This window comes from Protomyctophum bolini, assembly GCF_963924005.1.
Source record: "Protomyctophum bolini genome assembly, chromosome: 21".
Classification (NCBI taxonomy): domain Eukaryota; kingdom Metazoa; phylum Chordata; class Actinopteri; order Myctophiformes; family Myctophidae; genus Protomyctophum; species Protomyctophum bolini.
The window spans coordinates 116,357-135,433 of record NC_137882.1 but is presented as its reverse complement, the minus strand read 5'-3'; the positions used below and the strand labels follow the sequence as shown (position 1 = coordinate 135,433).

Here is a 19,077-nt window from a genome sequence, read left to right as displayed (position 1 = left end):
ATATGATATAGTACTTTATTGTCAGTTCACACTGAAATTTGTCTTGCGACACAGCAGCCAAGTATATGCAGAACACATATACAAACACAAAGAACAATACAATTTACATACATAAAGACATGAGCAATATCCACCGCTTAGATTATCCTGTGGCTACTACATCTCCTGATTAAGCCTCAAGGTCGACTGGTGGACAAAGGACCTCTTTAGTCTGACCTTATTGTACGCTGGTACACCATATCTCCTTCCTGAAGGTAGCAACCTATATTCTCCATACAACACATGCTTAGTATTAGAGGTGATATTCCTTGCTAACCTTAGGATGCTGTTATCATATGTGGATGTATAAAGTTTCTGAAGTTGTTGTCCAACAATCTTTGAACAAATGTTATATTCAGCCATAGTGTAGATTTATAGGGCGCTAGCCCCTCCTATATTCAGCTATAGTGTAGATTTATAGGGCGCTAGCCCCTCCTATATTCAGCCATAGTGTAGATTTATAGGGCGCTAGCCCCTCCTATATTCAGCTATAGTGTAGATTTATAGGGCGCTAGCCCCTCCTATATTCAGCCATAGTGTAGATTTATAGGGCGCTAGCCCCTCCTATATTCAGCTATAGTGTAGATTTATAGGGCGCTAGCCCCTCCTATATTCAGCCATAGTGTAGATTTATAGGGCGCTAGCCCCTCCTATATTCAGCTATAGTGTAGATTTATAGGGCGCTAGCCCCTCCTATATTCAGCTATAGTTACTGTAGAATGTTGACCTTACATTAACATTAAATGCTATTGACAATGGAAGGATAATTTATGTCATAATAATAATATGTATATTGGTATATTTGTTAAATGCACGTTGATAATGAATGTAGAATGTATGGGGGTGATGATAAGATAAAGCATCATATCCGGCCATACGTCTGGACGGTATGCACGTTGTGGTCTTTGTGGTGTAGATTCTCTAGAACAACCACTAAAGTATTTTCCTTGCAACAACAAAGCTACTGGTCTCCCAAACCTGGCTGTGACAGGACGTCTGCAACACACTGGATAATATCACCATTTTATTTCATTGTGTCAACTAAATCATCCATTAGATCAGTGGTAACCAACCTTTTCAAGCCCAAGAGCCCATTTTATTCCCAATTGTAAGCCAAGATCTACCACTAAAACGTGTTAGAAAAAACACTTGTTTTTTTGCTATTTCTGACAGGCTCAATGCATGTGCACACATCCACACAAAGACTAAAGCTTAAATTAGAATAAATACTTATAGTAAGTTATATTATCAATGTCAAATAATATTAAGACAAATTAGAAATAATTAGTATTAGAAATATTTTGTTTCTCATTTCAATGAATATTCACATTGGCAGATGTTCAAATGACATAGGCATAACATGACCATATATATTTGCACAGATATGGTGACATACTCTCAGGGTCAGCCCACCTTTAATGAGACTGCTGTGACTGAACTTTATCTGCAAGCGTTTTGAAATCATATTTAGTGATTGCCAGTCTGAGGGTGTCATTAAGATGTGAGTCAGTCATACGAGTTCTATTTTCTAGATTCTAGATTTTATTATTTTCATTTGTGAAAAGGCCATTCTCTGCTCACAAGATACCAAAATTCCTTCTCTTTAGCTCTGACCTGCAGGTGACAGTCACTTACTAATCCAATAATCTCCATTTAAATACCTGAAGTTAATGCAAACACATCCTGCATTTTATCGGACAGCAGTTCAATGACAGTAGGCTCAGTAAAGAGGAAAGGAAAGCAGCTACTTGACTCATGCGTTGTACTTCAACAAGTTTTCATATTTCATATTTTTTGCTCTATGTGTGCATGTGTACATAATTCAAACTGTAGCGTTGATTATTGTCACGGACAGAAGTCATTCTTTCCCTTTGCATATGCCCTGGAGTGCACTCGCCTATTAGTTTGCATTGCAGACTGGTATATTCAGTATATTTTTCTCATTTTTATATTTTTGTTGTTGCTGCGCAGCAGTTGAGGAGAACGCAACTATGCATTCCTTTAAGCAACACAACTTCTGCAGCTGCATCCATATGTTTAGAATTTGCATCAATGATCAAATCCCAATAATAAAAAATATAACAACGAACAACGAAAACTGAAGTAGCAGCGGCGCTATCGGCTAGTAGTCCCAACTCTGTGTCTGCAGCCTGTCACGAGCCCGTAATGAACGCACGTTGTTCCGTATTTTAATGTCGGGTCGGAGAATAAATACAGTATGAATGACGGCGGGATTTATTTGACAACTCTGTCCTGCTTTCTTCACGAGAAGAGAAGAGCGCTCACAGCTGCTAATATGGTAGCAGCCCTGTGGCTGACCTGTCAGTTCTCTTTACGGCATGACGTAGTGTAGAATAGTTGAGATGTGAACCTGGGTCTGGGAAGCTCAGAGCTGCAGCCATTGGCTCATGATACGAGCACACGACCAATGGGACAGATCATTCAGTGTTGCTAAGATGCCACCACCCCACCACACACGCACACACACCCTTGGACGATGGGGTCTATTCTCAAACTCAGAGCCACAGCGCTCTGCTCAAAATTAATTTGCATGGGACGAGCGGCACTGACATTATTCCAATGGGTCTGTCTGACACTTCGCGATCGACTGGAAACGTTCCCGCGAGCTACCGGTAGATCGCGAACCCCCGGTTGGTTACCCCTGCATTAGATGGTATTAATGCAATCTAGATTCAACTGCACACATTCTAAATATGCCCCCGAAATATTGTACTGAGCAAATGGACTGTTACCACCTTCAATAATAATGATAATAGTCTTTATTGTCTCCACATCATATATTTTCTTTGTCATGGACACTTGTACAGAACATTAATAATTCTACTTGAGTTGGAAGCATTAAGACCCATTTTAACCCTCAATGGCTTCCTTTCTGAAACATACGTCATTGTAAAAAGATTCACGAGTTTAGTTATTCTATTTACAATGAGAAGCGGACGGGAGCTGGTGCAGCTTGGACCCGGACGTAACGTACGACTACAAAATGTCAGACTAAAATACCCTAAACCCAACCTCACTGGAAGCCACAGGTTCGTTTTAACCTGCCACAGGTTAGTTTTAACCTGCTTGGTTAAAAGTCTGACCACAAAACTGATTTATTTTTCACCTTGAGATCACATATGTTGAATTATTTATTATATTTAAACATTTCAAGAAAAAAAAAGTTACTAATAAACAATAACATGCCCCCCCCCCCAGCCCTTGCAATGACTGTAAGGACCCTCTAGGGGTCGCGACCCCCCTGTTGAATGCTAATGATTTAAGATGTATTGAATCTGAAAATACACATTTAACAACAATAAACAAACAACAACAAATACACATTTAACAACAATCCAACAGGAACCAAACAAACAAAAAATATATACATTTACCTGAAGCTAAAGTCTATGGATCTTTCTATGAAGTCTATGAATCTTTCTATTATGTTTATATGTGTGTGTGTGTGTGTGTGTGTGTGTGTGTGTGTGTGTGTGTGTGTGTGTGTGTGTGTGTGTGTGTGTGTGTGTGTGTGTGTGTGTGTGTGTGTGTGTGTGTGTGTGTGTGCGTGCGCACGTGTGAGTGTGTGTGAGTGTGTATGTGTGTGCGTGCGTGTTGGGGGGCTAGCATGGGTTAGCATGGTGACATTACTGTAACACTATAGCATCATTTAATCATTTTGTCTTTACTGTAAATTGGTGAAAGAAAAAGACGTTGCAACATCACTGGGGATGACGTGCCTCCATGTTTGGGCAAGACTGATGTCATCTGTACATAATGACATCACCAACATGACATCATCTATACGTATGACATCACCAACATGACATCCAAGCTTCACAAGGAAGTCACAGCATTGTGTCTTTTCTATTGTTTTGTTTTTAGGTCTCTTGTAATCCGAACCACACTTAGTGGTCCGCTTATCCGAAGTCGGGTCACGAGGGCAAAGGCTGCAGACCTTCCTCTCCACAGCAACATTAGTGACTTCCTCCTGGGGGATCCCTGAGTCGATGTAATCCTCATCTGGTCCTTGGTCTGCCCCGGGGTCTCCTCCCAGTGGAGATATAATCCATCTGGTCCTTGGTCTGCCCCGGGGTCTCCTCCCAGTGGAGATATAATCCAGCTGGTCCCTCGAGAGGTATTCTAACCAGACCTGAACTGTTTCCAATCACAGAAGCGACTCTGCTCCGAGTCTCTCTCGTGGTGACTGAACTTCTCACCCAGCCACCCGTGCGAGAAATCATTTTGTCTTTCGGTCATGACCCACAGTTCATGACCATAATGGTGAGAGTAGGAATGAAGATTGCTCAATAGACAGAGAGATTTGAAGCAGAGCGACTGCAATACCGCTGCTGGCCTGTCATCAATGGCCCTCTCCCACTACACTCCCAGCAGCCGTCAAGGTCAGGGACCCTTCACCGGGCGATGCCAGTTGCACCCGGGGTTTGGCCCAAACCGGAGGCCCAGCAGCAGTCTAGGCACCTTCACTGGGAGACGCCAGGTCCACACGGGGCTTGGCACCGCCGAATATGCTGGAGTTGGGGTTGGCCACCTGGTTGAGCGGGCCGGCCACCGTGCGAGGTTTGAGCTGCAGGCGAGGCCTCTGGGCGCGCTCCTCGTCCGAAGGCTCTCTGAAGTCCGCGGGAGGAGGTGGCCCTCCTAAACGTTGGGGCGCTCCTCCGTCTCGGAAGTGCCCCGGGGCTCCTGCTGTGGCTCCTCTCGTTCCTCCTCCCGCTCCTCTCCTGTCGCTGGGGGCGTGTCCGCTCCGGCCACCTCCTCCGCCCATGAAGTCGTCGTCTCTGAAGCTGCGTTCGTCCTTTCGGAAGGCGTACGCCCCCCCCCCTCTCCCCCCGTCGTGGTGCGCCCCCCCTCTCCCCCGCCCGCCGCCCATCATCGTCGTCATCGTCTCGTCGTCTCTGACGAAGGCTCGGTCGTCCTTGCGGAAGCCGAAGCCGCCTCCGCCCGCCGTCTCCTGCCGTCGCTTCTCGGCGATGTCGACCCTCAGCGAGCGCTCGCCCAGCTTGGCCCCGTCGTACTTCAGCGCCGACTTCAGGGAGTCCAGCTCGTCGAACTCCACGTAGCCGAAGCCCTTGAACTTGTCCGTCTCCTTGTCGCGCACCAGGCGCACGCTGCGGATGCTGAGCTCCTTGAAGATGGCGTCCACGTCTCCCTGCACCGTGTTGAAGGGGAGGTTCCCCACGTACGCCGTGAAGGGCGGCTCCACGGGAAGCTCCTTCTGCTTCCTGTTGGGGGCGCCGCCGCCGCGCGCCCAGCGCTGGCCAAAGTTCCCGTACGCTCTGCTGTCGTTGTCGTAGTAGTGGTCGTTTACGTGATGCTGCTGCTGCTGGCCATCTTGTTTCTGTGCGTCCTCGCCTCTGTAATGGTTATCCTTCAGGGAAGTCATCAGAACATGTATGCCGATAATTAGTTTTATCCAAGAATATTCTAGGGAACAATACGTGCCAACGGTGACTAAACAGTCTCCTATAAGAGTCGTATAACCCGCGGCCTGCTTTAAATAGAGTCTGTGTCACAGCATGACGTCATCAGCCGTGCATGGTTGCAAATATGGTATCAGCTCTATCGGGAATCAGGTTGTAATGGCTATTAGCAACCGTGCTAACAGCAGTGGTGCTGTGTAGTGGCCTAATAGCATTAGCAACCGTGCTAACAGCAGTGGTGCTGTGCTAGTGTTACAGCTTTGAGTGGTGCTAGCCCCTCCTATATACAGCTTTGAGTAGCGCAGCTTTTGTCCCCACACATCTCAAGATTTGCCATTGACAAAGAAAGGGGAATTCAGGTCAAAATTCCGCTAAATATGACGTAAATGAAACACCCAAACATGAAAGGCCATTGACATTGGAGGGAAAATGTATACGTCATATGTAAACGAACAAATCAGCTAACCAATCACAGGCAACAGGCATTCTGATTGGCCAGTATGATATGATGCATGATGATGTATGATGATAAGAGCGCCCCTCACTTCACACGGTGTGACAGGGATCTCATTCCACTAGATCTCCCTCAGAGTGAGAGGGATCTCATTCCACTAGATCTCCTCAGAGTGAGAGGGATCTCATTCCACTAGATCTCCCTCAGAGTGACAGGGATCTCATTCCACTAGATCTCCTCAGAGGGATCTCATTCCACTAGATCTCCCTCAGAGTGACAGGGATCTCATTCCACTAGGTCTCCTCAGAGGGATCTCATTCCACTAGGTCTCCCTCAGAGTGAGAGGGATCTCATTCCACTAGATCTCCCTCAGAGTGACAGGGATCTCATTCCACTAGATCTCCCTCAGAGTGAGAGGGATCTCATTCCACTAGATCTCCTCAGAGTGACAGGGATCTCATTCCACTAGATCTCCTCAGAGTGACAGGGATCTCATTCCACTAGATCTCCATCAGAGTGAGAGGGATCTCATTCCACTAGATCTCCTCAGAGGGACAGGGATCTCATTCCACTAGATCTCCCTCAGAGTGACAGGGATCTCATTCCACTAGGTCTCCTCAGAGTGACAGGGATCTCATTCCACTAGGTCTCCCTCAGAGTGAGAGGGATCTCATTCCACTAGGTCTCCCTCAGAGTGAGAGGGATCTCATTCCACTAGGTCTCCCTCAGAGTGACAGGGATCTCATTCCACTAGATCTCCCTCAGAGTGAGAGGGATCTCATTCCACTAGATCTCCTCAGAGGGATCTCATTCCACTAGATCTCCTCAGAGGGATCTCATTCCACTAGGTCTCCTCAGAGTGAGAGGGATCTCATTCCACTAGATCTCCTCAGAGTGAGAGGGATCTCATTCCACTAGGTCTCCTCAGAGTGACAGGGATCTCATTCCACTAGGTCTCCTCAGAGTGAGAGGGATCTCATTCCACTAGGTCTCCTCAGAGTGAGAGGGATCTCATTCCACTAGATCTCCTCAGAGTGACAGGGATCTCATTCCACTAGGTCTCCTCAGAGTGAGAGGGATCTCATTCCACTAGGTCTCCTCAGAGTGAGAGGGATCTCATTCCACTAGATCTCCTCAGAGTGACAGGGATCTCATTCCACTAGGTCTCCTCAGAGTGAGAGGGATCTCATTCCACTAGGTCTCCTCAGAGTGAGAGGGATCTCATTCCACTAGGTCTCCTCAGAGTGAGAGGGATCTCATTCCACTAGGTCTCCTCAGAGTGAGAGGGATCTCATTCCACTAGGTCTCCTCAGAGTGACAGGGATCTCATTCCACTAGATCTCCCTCAGAGTGACAGGGATCTCATTCCACTAGATCTCCCTCAGAGTGACAGGGATCTCATTCCACTAGATCTCCCTCAGAGTGAGAGGGATCTCATTCCACTAGATCTCCATCAGAGTGAGAGGGATCTCATTCCACTAGGTCTCCCTCAGAGGGATCTCATTCCACTAGATCTCCTCAGAGTGAGAGGGATCTCATTCCACTAGATCTCCCTCAGAGTGACAGGGATCTCATTCCACTAGATCTCCTCAGTGTGACAGGGATCTCATTCCACTAGATCTCCTCAGAGGGATCTCATTCCACTAGATCTTCCTCAGAGTGACAGGGATCTCATATAATTCCAGTATTGACAACCTTTGATGGAGAGAACATTTTGACCTTCTGACACAGACCTCACAGTCACCGCTGTCACTTCCGGTCTGCAGCTATATCTTTAGGACATGTGAATGCTTTTAGGCGGTGAGCGATAACTGTCACAAGGCGTGACCATATATGGAGGCGTGGGTGACTAAGGAGGCGTGACCATATATGGAGGCGTGGGTGACTAAGGAGGCGTGACCATATATGGAGGCGTGGGTGACTAACGGACGGATGGACAGACAGACTGGAGATCCAGGTTTTCATAGTGAATGTGGTCTACAGTCGCAAAGTGGCTGTCAGAGAGAGAGAGAGAGAGAGAGTACACAGACAAAGAACAGAGGAAACAAAGGAGACAGATGTAAGCAGACACACACATGCACAAACGCACGCACGCACGCACGTGTTTGTTTGTTTGGCAGATTTATCCAGGAGCAAATTATAAGTCTGTGCAGCATTCCCTACCAATTTTCTACCGCTGCATGTGACACTGCCTCATGAAATGTGTGACGTGATGTATTTCCTGAAAGAAAATGAAACATACTGGGGAATTACAAGGGAATCTATTGGTTAAAATGAAACATACTGGGGAATTACAAGGGAATCTATTGGTTAAAATGAAACATACTGGGGAATAACAAGGGAATCTATTGGTTAGAACTAAGGTTCAATATTTAACACTGGAATGGAGTTTGGTCATAGGGGGCGCTGTGGGGAAATATATGTGAGCAATAGTTCCAGGAATAGTTCCAATTCCAGGAAGTGAACTGCCAGGAAGCTATAAAAGAACAGGAAGTGAGGCATTCTGAGGCAGTTAGAAGAGTCATGGTGGTTGTTACTGTTTGTCCAACACACTGTTTTTAATCCAATCCTTAAAGCTAACTCAGATTGTTTGGTTTGGTTGTTACTGTTTGTCCAACACACTGTTTTTAATCAAATACTTCAGAACTGAACTTTAGGTGAGGGAAGATAGTAAAGTTTGGTCAGACATTTCTGAAGCTTTGAACTCAAATCCAGTGTTTGTGAACAAAGGAACCAGCCGAGGACTCCTGACTTAAAGGTTGAGTGAGGAGGAGGAACCAGCCGAGGACTCCTGACTTAAAGGTTGGGTGAGGAGGATGTAGTTTTATATTTTTTCAGTGAGCAATGCATTGTCTGTTGGTTTCATAACTTTGAGGACTACTTGATTTAACAAAAGAGAAGATCTGCAACGTTCGGAGTACTCAGATTCTCTTTGGGGATTACTGGATTACTGGATGGATAGATATATACATATACTGTGTGTGTGTGTGTGTGTGTGTGTGTGTGTGTGTGTGTGTGTGTGTGTGTGTGTGTGTGTGTGTGTGTGTGTGTGTGTGTGTATATATATATATATATATATATATATTATACAGCGTCTCCACATTGATGTAGCTCATGTTTCTAAATGTGTTTCTGAAACAGACACTATTTTTAGCTTTACTTCATATCCTGTTATCAGATTACCGTTCACCCACTGAATTATGTGACACACACACACACGCACGCACACACAAGCACACGTATGCACACACACGCATACACACGCACACCACGGTCCATTAGTGGTGCGGATGAGATTTAAACAACTTTCATGACCTTTCAAGACTTTTTATGTATTAAATGTTTCTAAATCACTTTATGTTAAATAACTCTTCATTCAAATAGCAGATATTCAGTGTGGAAAATGTAACAATCCTTTGCATTGCACGCACGCACGTGTACACACACACACACACACACACACACAGATAATGTGATCAAAGTATTGATCAAAGATGTCATGCTACTGTTAGACATATGTTAGGTTCTTATAGCTTACGTATGATCCTAGTCAACTATTTCTATGTATGAGATGTTCTATTGTTCTGTATGAGATGTATTACATTGTGTTGTTCTATTGTTCTGTATGAGATGTATTACATTGTGTTGTTCTATTGTTCTGTATGAGATGTATTACATTGTGTTCCTTCTTACTGTAAATCACTCTGGATTAAGAGTCTGATAAATTACATTGTAAATTGAAAATGAGGATGATTGTTTGATGCAGACTTAACTGAGTCTGTGGAGTGTGTGTGTGTGTGTGTGTGTGTGTGTGTGTGTGTGTGTGTGTGTGGAGGCTCTTCTATATTTAGCTTTGTTTTCAACAGAGAAATACATGCGCGTAGTGACATCATGCTACCTTCCTCCAGCTGCGCTATCAACTCCTGATCCGCGTCAAGGCTGATCCACTATCCACATGTTGTCTCTGTCAGAATGTGGGTGGGGCTGAACTGCAGAGAGAGAGAGAGAGAGAGAGAGAGAGAGAGAGAGGTGGATGCTCGTTCCATTCATTCACAGACAGACAACGGAGCACGTTGGTTCAATGTGCTAGCAGGTACTGTAACGTGTGTGTGTGTGTGTGTGTGTGTGTGTGTGTGTGTGTGTGTGTGTGTGTGCGCGTGTGTGCGCCCATTCGCACGTGTGTGTGTGTGTGTGTGTGTGTGTGTGTGTGTGTGTGTGTGTGCGCGCGCGCGCCCAGGACAGTTTGACCTCTGGTGAACTTGCTGTCCTCATGATAAAACTGACTTACAGTATTTCTGTTCATGTTTAGACGTGTTGTTTCAGATGCTCTCTCTTTCTCTCTGTGTGTGTCTGTCTCTCTCTCTCTCTCTCTCTCTCTCTCTGTCTCTCTCTCTCTCTCTCTCTCTCTCTCTCTCTGTCTCTCTCTCTGTCTGTCTCTCTCTCTCTCTCTGTCTCTCTCTCTCTCTCTCTCTCTCTCTCTCTCTCTCTCTGTCTCTCTCTCTCTCTGTCTCTCTCTCTCTCTCTCTCTCTCTCTCTCTCACACACCTTGCACGTGCTTTATTGTGTTGCCATGGTAACTACATTGATCTCTCCTACACCCTGGTCTCATCACCTACAGTGGTGTGTGTGTGTGTGTGTGTGTGTGTGTGTGTGTGTGTGTGTGTGTGTGTGTGTGTGTGTGTGTGTGCGTGTGCCTACCTCTCAGAGTTAGTGTCCTTGAGCAAGACTCTGAACCCCTAATTGCTCCTGATGTGCAGGTTTGCATGGTTTCCCTGCACAATCTATGTAAAGGTGTATGAATGTATGCGTGGTTGGGTGTAGTTGATTATTTGGTCTTGTTTCTAAAGTGTAGTTGTTTATTTGGACTTGTTTCTAAAGGTTAGGGTTGGGCGAATAGACTATGTGACAACGTGTGTGGTGACCACCGGAGAGACGGGCATACATTTCTGAGTATGTAAAAAAAAAAGCGAGTCTCTACTAGCTATCAAAAGTTATGATTTATTTTAAAGGTAGAGTAAGTGATTTCACTTAATTCAAATATCACTTAACCTAAGGTTTTTTGAGTGAAATCACTTACTCTACCTTTAAAGAAATACCCAATATGCTCCCTCCAGCCGCTAGAGGGCAGCACATGTATTCAAAAAATCCTCACGTCCAGCAGACGGCAGGAAATAAACAACACAACGTAAATAACAACTTAGAAGTATATATGGATAGAGACGGCACCCGGAGGAAACCCTGAGGCCAAATGGACATAGTGGCCGAATTTGGTATTGCAGCGCTGGGCCAATTCTGGTCCATTGACTATCATTGTGCACGTTCACGATGACATGTGAACGCTGTTTCATACGTGAACGCGTGCAATGATAGTCAACGGGACAGCGCGTTCACGATTTGACCCAATTCTTCACAGAATGCACTCTGTTCCTACCGGGAAGGAGGAGTGAAATCGCCGTCTCTATGCATATATAAAAAGAAACCAGTTGTTAATTAAAGTGAAATCATTTTATTTCAATTCCATTGTTTGTGAATAAATGTGTTGTGCTTAGATCCCTGATGAATAGATCCCTCGTGATCCGTGATTATAATATGTTGTAGGCTACAAATGTATGATTTGGAGTTGACATTTTGCCATTCTTTTACTGGTCTGGCCCACTTGAGATCAGATGGTCTGGATCTGGCCCCCGAACCAAACTGAGTTTGACATCCCTGATTTAGATCAAGAGTTATTCACGTTTTAACATTTTCGATCTCATCCGCTAAAACTGGGGCGAGCGTTTGTCACATAACGTTGTCATGTTGCTCTGTCCTTACAGAAGTTAGTAACAATGTTTCTAATTGGACTATTTATGTAACATAACGTCATGTTCTCCCTGTCTAAACTGTCCTTACAGAACTTGGTCAGAATGTTTCTGCTGTGTTCCTCCCAACTTCCATTCTCCTTTAACATTTTAAATGTGATTTAGCTAAACGGGGAGGAGGTTTGCACTTGTACTTAGCGGGTTTTTAATCTGGTTAGCGCTTGAATCTGTTTTTTATGGTCTTTATATGTATTGTCTCTGTGATCGTTGCTTAAGCTTATCCTGTTTTAAAAGAATGTGACAGCCCATCTTCCTACATCCAGATCTCCTAGCCATCCCGTGGACTAAACCTAGGCTTAGCTTAGACTGTCACAGCTCCAAGACGTCTGTTGACTCCTTCAGCCACTTGAACGAAACCTCCCTCTAGTTATTAGCGGCCTTGGAATCCCGTTAAACTCAGCTCTTGCTAACCCTTCGGGCACAGTTCCTTACAAAATGAGACCGGGACCTTATCCCTCCTCAACCCCTGCTCCTCACTATAGGGTTTAACTGGCTACATCTAGGGTTTAACTGGCTACATCTAAGGTTTAAGTGGCTACATCTAGGGTTTAAGTGGCAACATCTAAGGACAATTATTCACTATAGCTTTTGACTCCCCCTGATGTGGCTGCATGCTATTTACACTTTGTTTCTTACTGTTTTTATTGCCTCCGAGTTGTATGTCTTGTTTATTGTTTATCTTGATGTTTTTCTGCATTAGTGATTTGGCTACCTCCTGGCCTGTAGTAACCTGACTCCACCATATGGAGGCAGTAGTGAGTCTCCTCCTCCTGGCCTGTAGTAACCTGACTCCACCAGATGGAGGCAGTAGTGAGTCTCCTCCTCCTGGCCTGTAGTAACCTGACTCCACCATATGGAGGCAGTAGTGAGTCCTCATCCTGGCCTGTACAGCACTTTGGTTAATTAGCTCTTTACCATATTTGTTTTCAGACGGGCGGCTGGCATCTCCCTTAGAAAGAGGGTGAGTATTCAGTTAGGGTGGCTGGCTTCTCCCTTAGAGAGAGGGTGAGTAGTTCAGTTAGGGTGGCTGGCATCTCCCTTAGAGAGAGGGTGAGTATTCAGTTAGGGTGGCTGGCATCTCCCCTAGAGAGAGGGTAAGAAGTTAGAGTCGCTGCTTCTTCACTTGGAAAGGAGCCAGCGTAGGTGGTTCAGGCATCTGGTTAGGATGCCTCTCGGGCTGCTGTGGTTGCCATGGTTACTTCCTATCAGTAAGGCCTGTAGCTGCTGTGGTTGCTTCCCCGTCTTGGAGTTTTCCCATAGCTGGAGTTGCCCTTGTTGTAGTCGTACGCTCCGCCACCGTAACCGTAGTAACCAGAGGAGTAGTAGTCGTTTCCGCCGTAGCCGCTGTACCCTCCTCCGTATCCTCCGCAGGCTTGGTTTCCGTAGCCCTGTTGGTTCCAGTAGTAGCTGCCGCTGGTGAAGGGCTTGTTGTAGGCCAGGGTTTGGTTCCAGCCCTGGCCGCGACCCGGTCGGCCCCGGCCTCCCCTGGCGCCCCCGTAGCCCCCCCGGCCTCCGTACTGCTGCTGCTGGTACATCTCCTTGGGCTGGGCCATCTTCAGCTCGCACTTGCTCCCCTCGACCACGTGGATCTTCCTCTCCAGGCAGCGGCGCGCCGACGCCTCGTCGCGGTACGTGACGAAGGCGAACGCCTTCCGCTTCTGCGTCTTCACGTCCACCGGCAGCTTGACGCCGTCGATCTCCCCGAAGGCGCCGAAGTGTTCGCGCACCGCGTCCTCGGAGGCGTCGGGGTTGAGGCCGCGGACGAAGACCTTCCGGCACGGCTCCTTCCTCATGGCCATGGCCTTCTTGGGGTCGATCTGCCGTCCGTCCAGGCGGTGCTCCCTCTGCTCCAGGACCTTGTCCACGCCGCCCGCGTCCTTGAAGAGGACGAAGCCGAAGCCTCGCGAGCGGCCCGTGCTGGCGTTGATCTTGATGGTGCACTCGGAGACCTCGCCGAACTTGGCGAAATAGTCCTTCAGGTCCTTCTTGCTCGTGTCCCAGCTGAGGCCGCCCACGAACATCTTGCCGGCGTCGTCCTCTCCCTTGCTGGCGTTGATCCTGGAGCCGACGTCCCGGGCCTCGTCGTTGGGCCTCGACGGCGACCGGCCGTCCGTCCCCGTCTCGTCGTTGGTCCCCGATTGGCCGTCCTCGCCCTCGTCGCTGATCCTGTTGTCGCCGTCGCCTGATTCGTCGCCCCATTCCACGTCCAGCCCTCCGCCCGGTGCTCTGCCCGTGGCGTGATCCACCGACGTCTCCATGTTGAACTGCTTCTCTCTCGGTTGATGTTCGGCCAATTAGAGAAAAGATCTGATACCAAACAGCCAGAAAAGTGCACATAGAAACGGACCGTCTCCTATTTGACAAACACACGCATCAGTGCGGTGATGTCACACATTGACCATATATGGGTTAGGGTTAGGGTGCAACCTCTCTATAGACAGCTAAGTGTGTCCCTGTGGGTCTCCTTGGTGCAACGCACGCGCGCACACACACACACACACATTAACTGTATATGATGATTTTGGGTGTGACAGTACAGTACAGTAGAGGGACCCCCTGGGGACCCCCACACGGAGTTGCACCACTCACTTCACACAGGTGTGATTTTCTTTCTTTTTTTTTGCTATATCGAGTTAATGTTAATCCCTCTCTCTCTCTCTCTCTCTCTCTCTCTCTCTCTCTCTCTCTCTCTCTCTCTCGCCCCGTAGACCCAGTGCTCATCCAGCGTTTCAACACTCCAGGGTTCCTCCTTCTCCAGGAGTAGCCACGCCTCCTTCTCCAGTGACCACGCCTCCTTCTCCAGTTACCACGCCTCCTTCTCCAGGAGTAGCCACGCCTCCTTCTACAGTGGCCACGCCTCCTTCTCCAGGAGTAGCCACGCCTCCTTCTACAGTGGCCACGCCTCCTTCTCCAGGAGTAGCCACGCCTCCTTCTACAGTGGCCACGCCCCCTTCTCCAGTAGCCACGCCTCCTTCTACAGTGTGGTTCAACGCAGTAGCCACGCCTCCTTCTCCAGGAGTAGACACGCCTCCTACTCCAGTGCGGTTCAACGGAGTAGCCACGCCCCTGCAGTCTGCCCTGAGATACCCTGTAGCCACACCCCCAGCCACGCCCCCAGCCACGCCCACATCGTCCTTCCAGGGTAATGTCTGCTGCCACGGACTCCCTACTGGACAACACAGGTACTACACAGGTACTACACCCCATCTGGGGGTGATGGGGCTCCATGGGGGGAGGGGTGATGGGGCTCCATGGGGGGGCGATATGGCAAACAGCACTGCTATTCCCAATACACTAGCTTTTCTTTCTCTCTCTCTCTCTCTCTCTCTTCCTCAGAGTTCCCCTTCAATGAGGAGAGGGCGTTCCCCGGCGGTGTCAACAGGAACTCTGCCATCATCGGAGGTACAGCCAATCAGAATGTTTGTTCATAACCAACCAATCATGTTCTACTGTTTGTATCAGCTGACGTCTGGTTGGTCTATACAGGCATCATCGCCGTGGTGATCTTCACCATCCTGTGCACTCTGGTGTTCCTGATTCGCTACATGTTCCGTCATAAAGGCTCCGCCTCCTACCACACCAACGAGACCAGAGGAGGAGGAGACTCGCAAGGGGAGGAGTCTGGTGACATGGCCATCCTCGGCACCGACAACCCAGACACACTGAACGAGTCAAAGAAAGAGTGGTTCATTTAACTAGAGTCAGAGTGGTTCATTTAACTAGTCACAGAGTGGTTCATTTAACTATAGAGTCACAGAGTGGTTCATTTAACTAGAGTCAGAGTGGTTCATTTAACTAGAGTTAGAGTGGTTCATTTAACTAGAGTCAGAGTGGTTCATTTAACTAGAGTCAGAGTGGTTCATTTAACTATAGAGTCACAGAGTGGTTCATTTAACTAGAGTCAGAGTGGTTCATTTAACTATAGAGTCAGAGTGGTTCATTTAACTAGAGTCAAAGAGTGGTTCGTTTAACTATAGAGTCACAGAGTGGTTCATTTAACTAGAGTCAGAGTGGTTCATTTAACTAGAGTCAGAGTGGTTCATTTAACTATAGAGTCACAGAGTGGTTCATTTAACTATAGAGTCACAGAGTGGTTAATTTAACTAGAGTCAGAGTGGTTCATTTAACTAGAGTTAGAGTGGTTCATTTAACTAGAGTCAGAGTGGTTCATTTAACTATAGAGTCACAGAGTGGTTCATTTAACTAGAGTCAGAGTGGTTCATTTAACTATAGAGTCACAGAGTGGTTCATTTAACTAGAGTCACAGAGTGGTTCTTTTAACTAGAGTCAAAGAGTGGTTCATTTAACTAGACAACCCAGACACGCTGTTGGTTCATTTAATAAGGGCGATTTAAATTCAGAGACTATATAGGCAGTTTATCAAAGATGGACGCAGGGCGATTTAAATTCAGTGACCAATCACAGGACAGGTAGAAGAAAAAGTAATCTAATCAGACAAAGATAGGCATGGAGTGATGGAGTTGATTTAAAGTAAAGTGACCAATCACAGGACAGGTAGAGATGGAGATGTGGACAAAGACCAGGAGGAATCCACGTGGTGCCGTGCAATGTTTAAAAAAAATCACACCCGTGTGAACTGAGTGTTGCAATTCCCCCCCCCACACCCCCCTCTCTCTCTCTCTCTCTCTCGGTACCAATGTTTTCTAAAAACATACGGTACCAATGTTTTCTAGAAACATACGGTACCAATGTTTTCTAGAAACATACGGTACCAATGTTTTCTCTGCCAAAGAGTCTGACCGTTGTGATATATCTGATCTACAGACCCTGGTTCGTACTGTATAGTGTAATTCATTATTTATTTCAGAAATGTGCACTTATTTACCTTCACTCCGTGCTGATGTTTTCTGCTGGCTCAGCCATGATGCTGCTCTGGAGTTTTTTTAATCACAATAAACTGTTATGATGCCAATTACCGCTTCCCCGTTTATCCTCCCCGATTTCGCACCAGTGAGGGGTCCGGGGGGGGCGGGGGGGGGCTTGATTTTGAAGCGAGGAATAGAAGTATCGGAGCACAGTACAGTATCTAGTGACAATCATTCTGGAAATATGGCTTAAAATAGTTGACTAACTGAATTATGATATCCGTTTAAATAGTTAAAACTGAATTATGATATCACTGCTAAGTGTACACAGAGAGATAGAGAGAGAGAGAGAGATAGAGAGAGATAGATCAAAAGGCAGTTACCACGGCAACAGATGGAAGCCTGGCACAGGCGAGGGTGACGGAATATGTGGAAACCGGAGCAGTGCTGACACGGACCGGGAAATGATAGAAGATAAGGTAGGTAGTGGTTGGCTGGTTGGCTTAGGGTCAGTTGGGTTAGGGTCAGTTGGCTTAGGGTCAGTTGATGTTGATGATGTCATCACGACATCATCAACATGACATCATTCACCATGTGTGAATATAAACGTAAGGACCGCCGAACCGGTGCAAAATAATTAGCGTTCAAAGCGCAGCGTGTGAGCCAATCAACGATCAATCACCTCTACAACCATGTCGACGACCTCCCAGAAACACAAGGACTTTGTGTCCGAGCCCATGGGGGAGAAGTCTGCGCTGGCTCTGGCCGGCATCGGAGAGGCTCTGGGGAAGAGGCTGCAGGAGAAGGACTTCCACAAGGCCTACGTGGTTCTGGGACAACTCCTGGTGCTCCAGAAGGACCAGGAACTGTTCAAGGAGTGGCTGAAGGACGCGTGTGGAGCCAACGCCAAGCAGCAGGCCGACTGCTACGGCTGTCTGCTGGAGTGGTGTGACTCCTTCCTGTAAGCTGCATCCTGTCTGTGACTGCTTCCTGTAAGCAGCACAGGACTGCTTCCTGTAAGGCTTCGCAAGGAATCATGGGAAAGTTTTGCCCTCCCAGAGCCCATCGTCCTGTCTGCTCGCTCACTGGCCAAGAGACTAGAGGGTGAGACAGACAGAGACAGAATAAAAAAATAGAAAAATAATTTTCAAATTCCAATGGACTATCCACACTTTTCCTGGGCTGTGTGTGCTCCAGTTCCTGTTGATTTCATTGGATATCATTGGTCATCTGACCAGTTTCATTGGCTTTCATTGGATCAAATCGACAGGAACTGGAGCACACAGCCCAGGAAAAGTGTGGATACAGAAAAAAAACTGAGCTTGTTTCCATTGTGGTCCACCTTGTAACATAAAACGCCCATTAACCCATTCTGACCTGAGATCAGATTCGAAAAATGTCAGTCGTTCTTCGATTTTTCAAAAAATAGCAGACCTATACAAGCTCGTAGCGCGCGCTACGAGCTTGTAGATCTGCTATTTTTCAATAGCTAAAGCATAACATGTTGCTAACATCAAAATGGGTTCCCGTTCAGAATGGGTTAAAAGATCCAGGGTCGGAAATGAACTATGACCAGTTAGTGTGAAGATGGAGCCATGCTTTAAGGTCTAGGGGTAGAGTGGCGTTTCCAACCCGGGCTCCCCCAGAGTTAGTGTCAAAGTGTCCCCTATATGAAGCCCTGATTGCTCCTGATGTGCAGGATGGTGCCTTGCATGGTTTCCGCCGCCATCGGTGTGTGAATGTGTGTGTGTGAATGGGTGTGTACCTACCTCATACTAAGCATTTAAAATATGAGGTATAAAGTTTATACCTCATACCAGGCATTTAAAGGATGAGGTATAAAGTACAGCATCCTTGTGTTCATAAAACAGAAAGATTGGGTATTGGGTAAGACTGACGTTATGTATCTTTCAGGACCTTTCACTGCTTCGTCTCTTAGGCACGCACGTAAACATGCACGGTCCCGGTCATCCTTGGACCACCTGGAACCCCCTGAAGGACCACTGGTGGTCCCCGGACCACCTGGATCCCCCTGAAGGACCACTGGTGGTCCCCGGACCACCTGGAACCCCCTGAAGGACCACTGGTGATCTTCGGACCACCTGGAAACCCCTGGTGGTCCCTGGACCACCTGGAACCCCCTCTAGGACCACTGGTGGTCCCCGGACCACCTGGAACGCCCTGAAGGACCACTGGTGGTCCCCGGACCACCTGGAACCCCCTGAAGGACCACTGGTGGTCCCCGCACCACCTGGAACCCCCTCAAGGACCACTGGTGAGAACCACTGATTTAAAGAACAGACCCACACCCACAAGTGGCCTGTAATTACACAGTTTGTACTGTGGGTGGTGCTGTTGCCTGTGGTGCATGGAGTCCCATAGCTGTTAGTTGGACCAGAAGTGGGAGGGGATGAGCAGAAGTGGGCGGGGATGAGCAGAAGTGGGCGGGGATAAGC

The 19,077-nt window shown here is 47.3% G+C and overlaps 5 protein-coding genes across 5 annotated transcripts in view; 3 read left to right on the top strand and 2 right to left on the bottom strand.

The window, feature by feature from the left end:
* The window catches only part of apodb (apolipoprotein Db), a 50,513-nt gene extending 49,246 nt beyond the window's left edge, over positions 1–1,267 (top strand). The window contains exon 6 of the mRNA XM_080794348.1: positions 1,244–1,267. The gene's annotated coding sequence lies outside the window, so the exon portion shown is untranslated. The remainder of the gene's footprint in view (positions 1–1,243) is intronic.
* A 3,246-nt stretch (positions 1,268–4,513) lies between these two features.
* Positions 4,514–5,443, bottom strand: LOC308336002 (eukaryotic translation initiation factor 4H-like; the record flags this gene model as incomplete). Its single annotated transcript, XM_080793244.1, has 1 exon — positions 4,514–5,443. The coding sequence occupies one exon, from the start codon at positions 5,441–5,443 to the stop codon at positions 4,514–4,516; it is 930 nt and encodes a 309-aa protein (XP_080649370.1).
* A 4,531-nt stretch (positions 5,444–9,974) lies between these two features.
* Positions 9,975–16,432, top strand: LOC308336610 (contactin-associated protein-like 2). Its single transcript, XM_080794032.1, has 4 exons — positions 9,975–10,027; positions 14,504–14,977; positions 15,132–15,197; positions 15,282–16,432. The coding sequence occupies exons 2-4, from the start codon at positions 14,941–14,943 to the stop codon at positions 15,488–15,490; spliced, it is 312 nt and encodes a 103-aa protein (XP_080650158.1). The 5' UTR covers positions 9,975–10,027; positions 14,504–14,940; the 3' UTR covers positions 15,491–16,432.
* Positions 13,001–14,053, bottom strand: LOC308336001 (heterogeneous nuclear ribonucleoprotein A/B-like; the record flags this gene model as incomplete). The annotated part of the gene is made up of 1 exon (XM_080793243.1): positions 13,001–14,053. The coding sequence occupies one exon, from the start codon at positions 14,051–14,053 to the stop codon at positions 13,001–13,003; it is 1,053 nt and encodes a 350-aa protein (XP_080649369.1).
* Positions 16,433–17,313: 881 nt separating the features above from the next.
* On the top strand, positions 17,314–17,586 carry LOC308336097 (barrier-to-autointegration factor-like; the record flags this gene model as incomplete). Its single annotated transcript, XM_080793342.1, has 1 exon — positions 17,314–17,586. The coding sequence occupies one exon, from the start codon at positions 17,314–17,316 to the stop codon at positions 17,584–17,586; it is 273 nt and encodes a 90-aa protein (XP_080649468.1).
* Between the last annotated feature and the right edge of the window lie 1,491 nt (positions 17,587–19,077).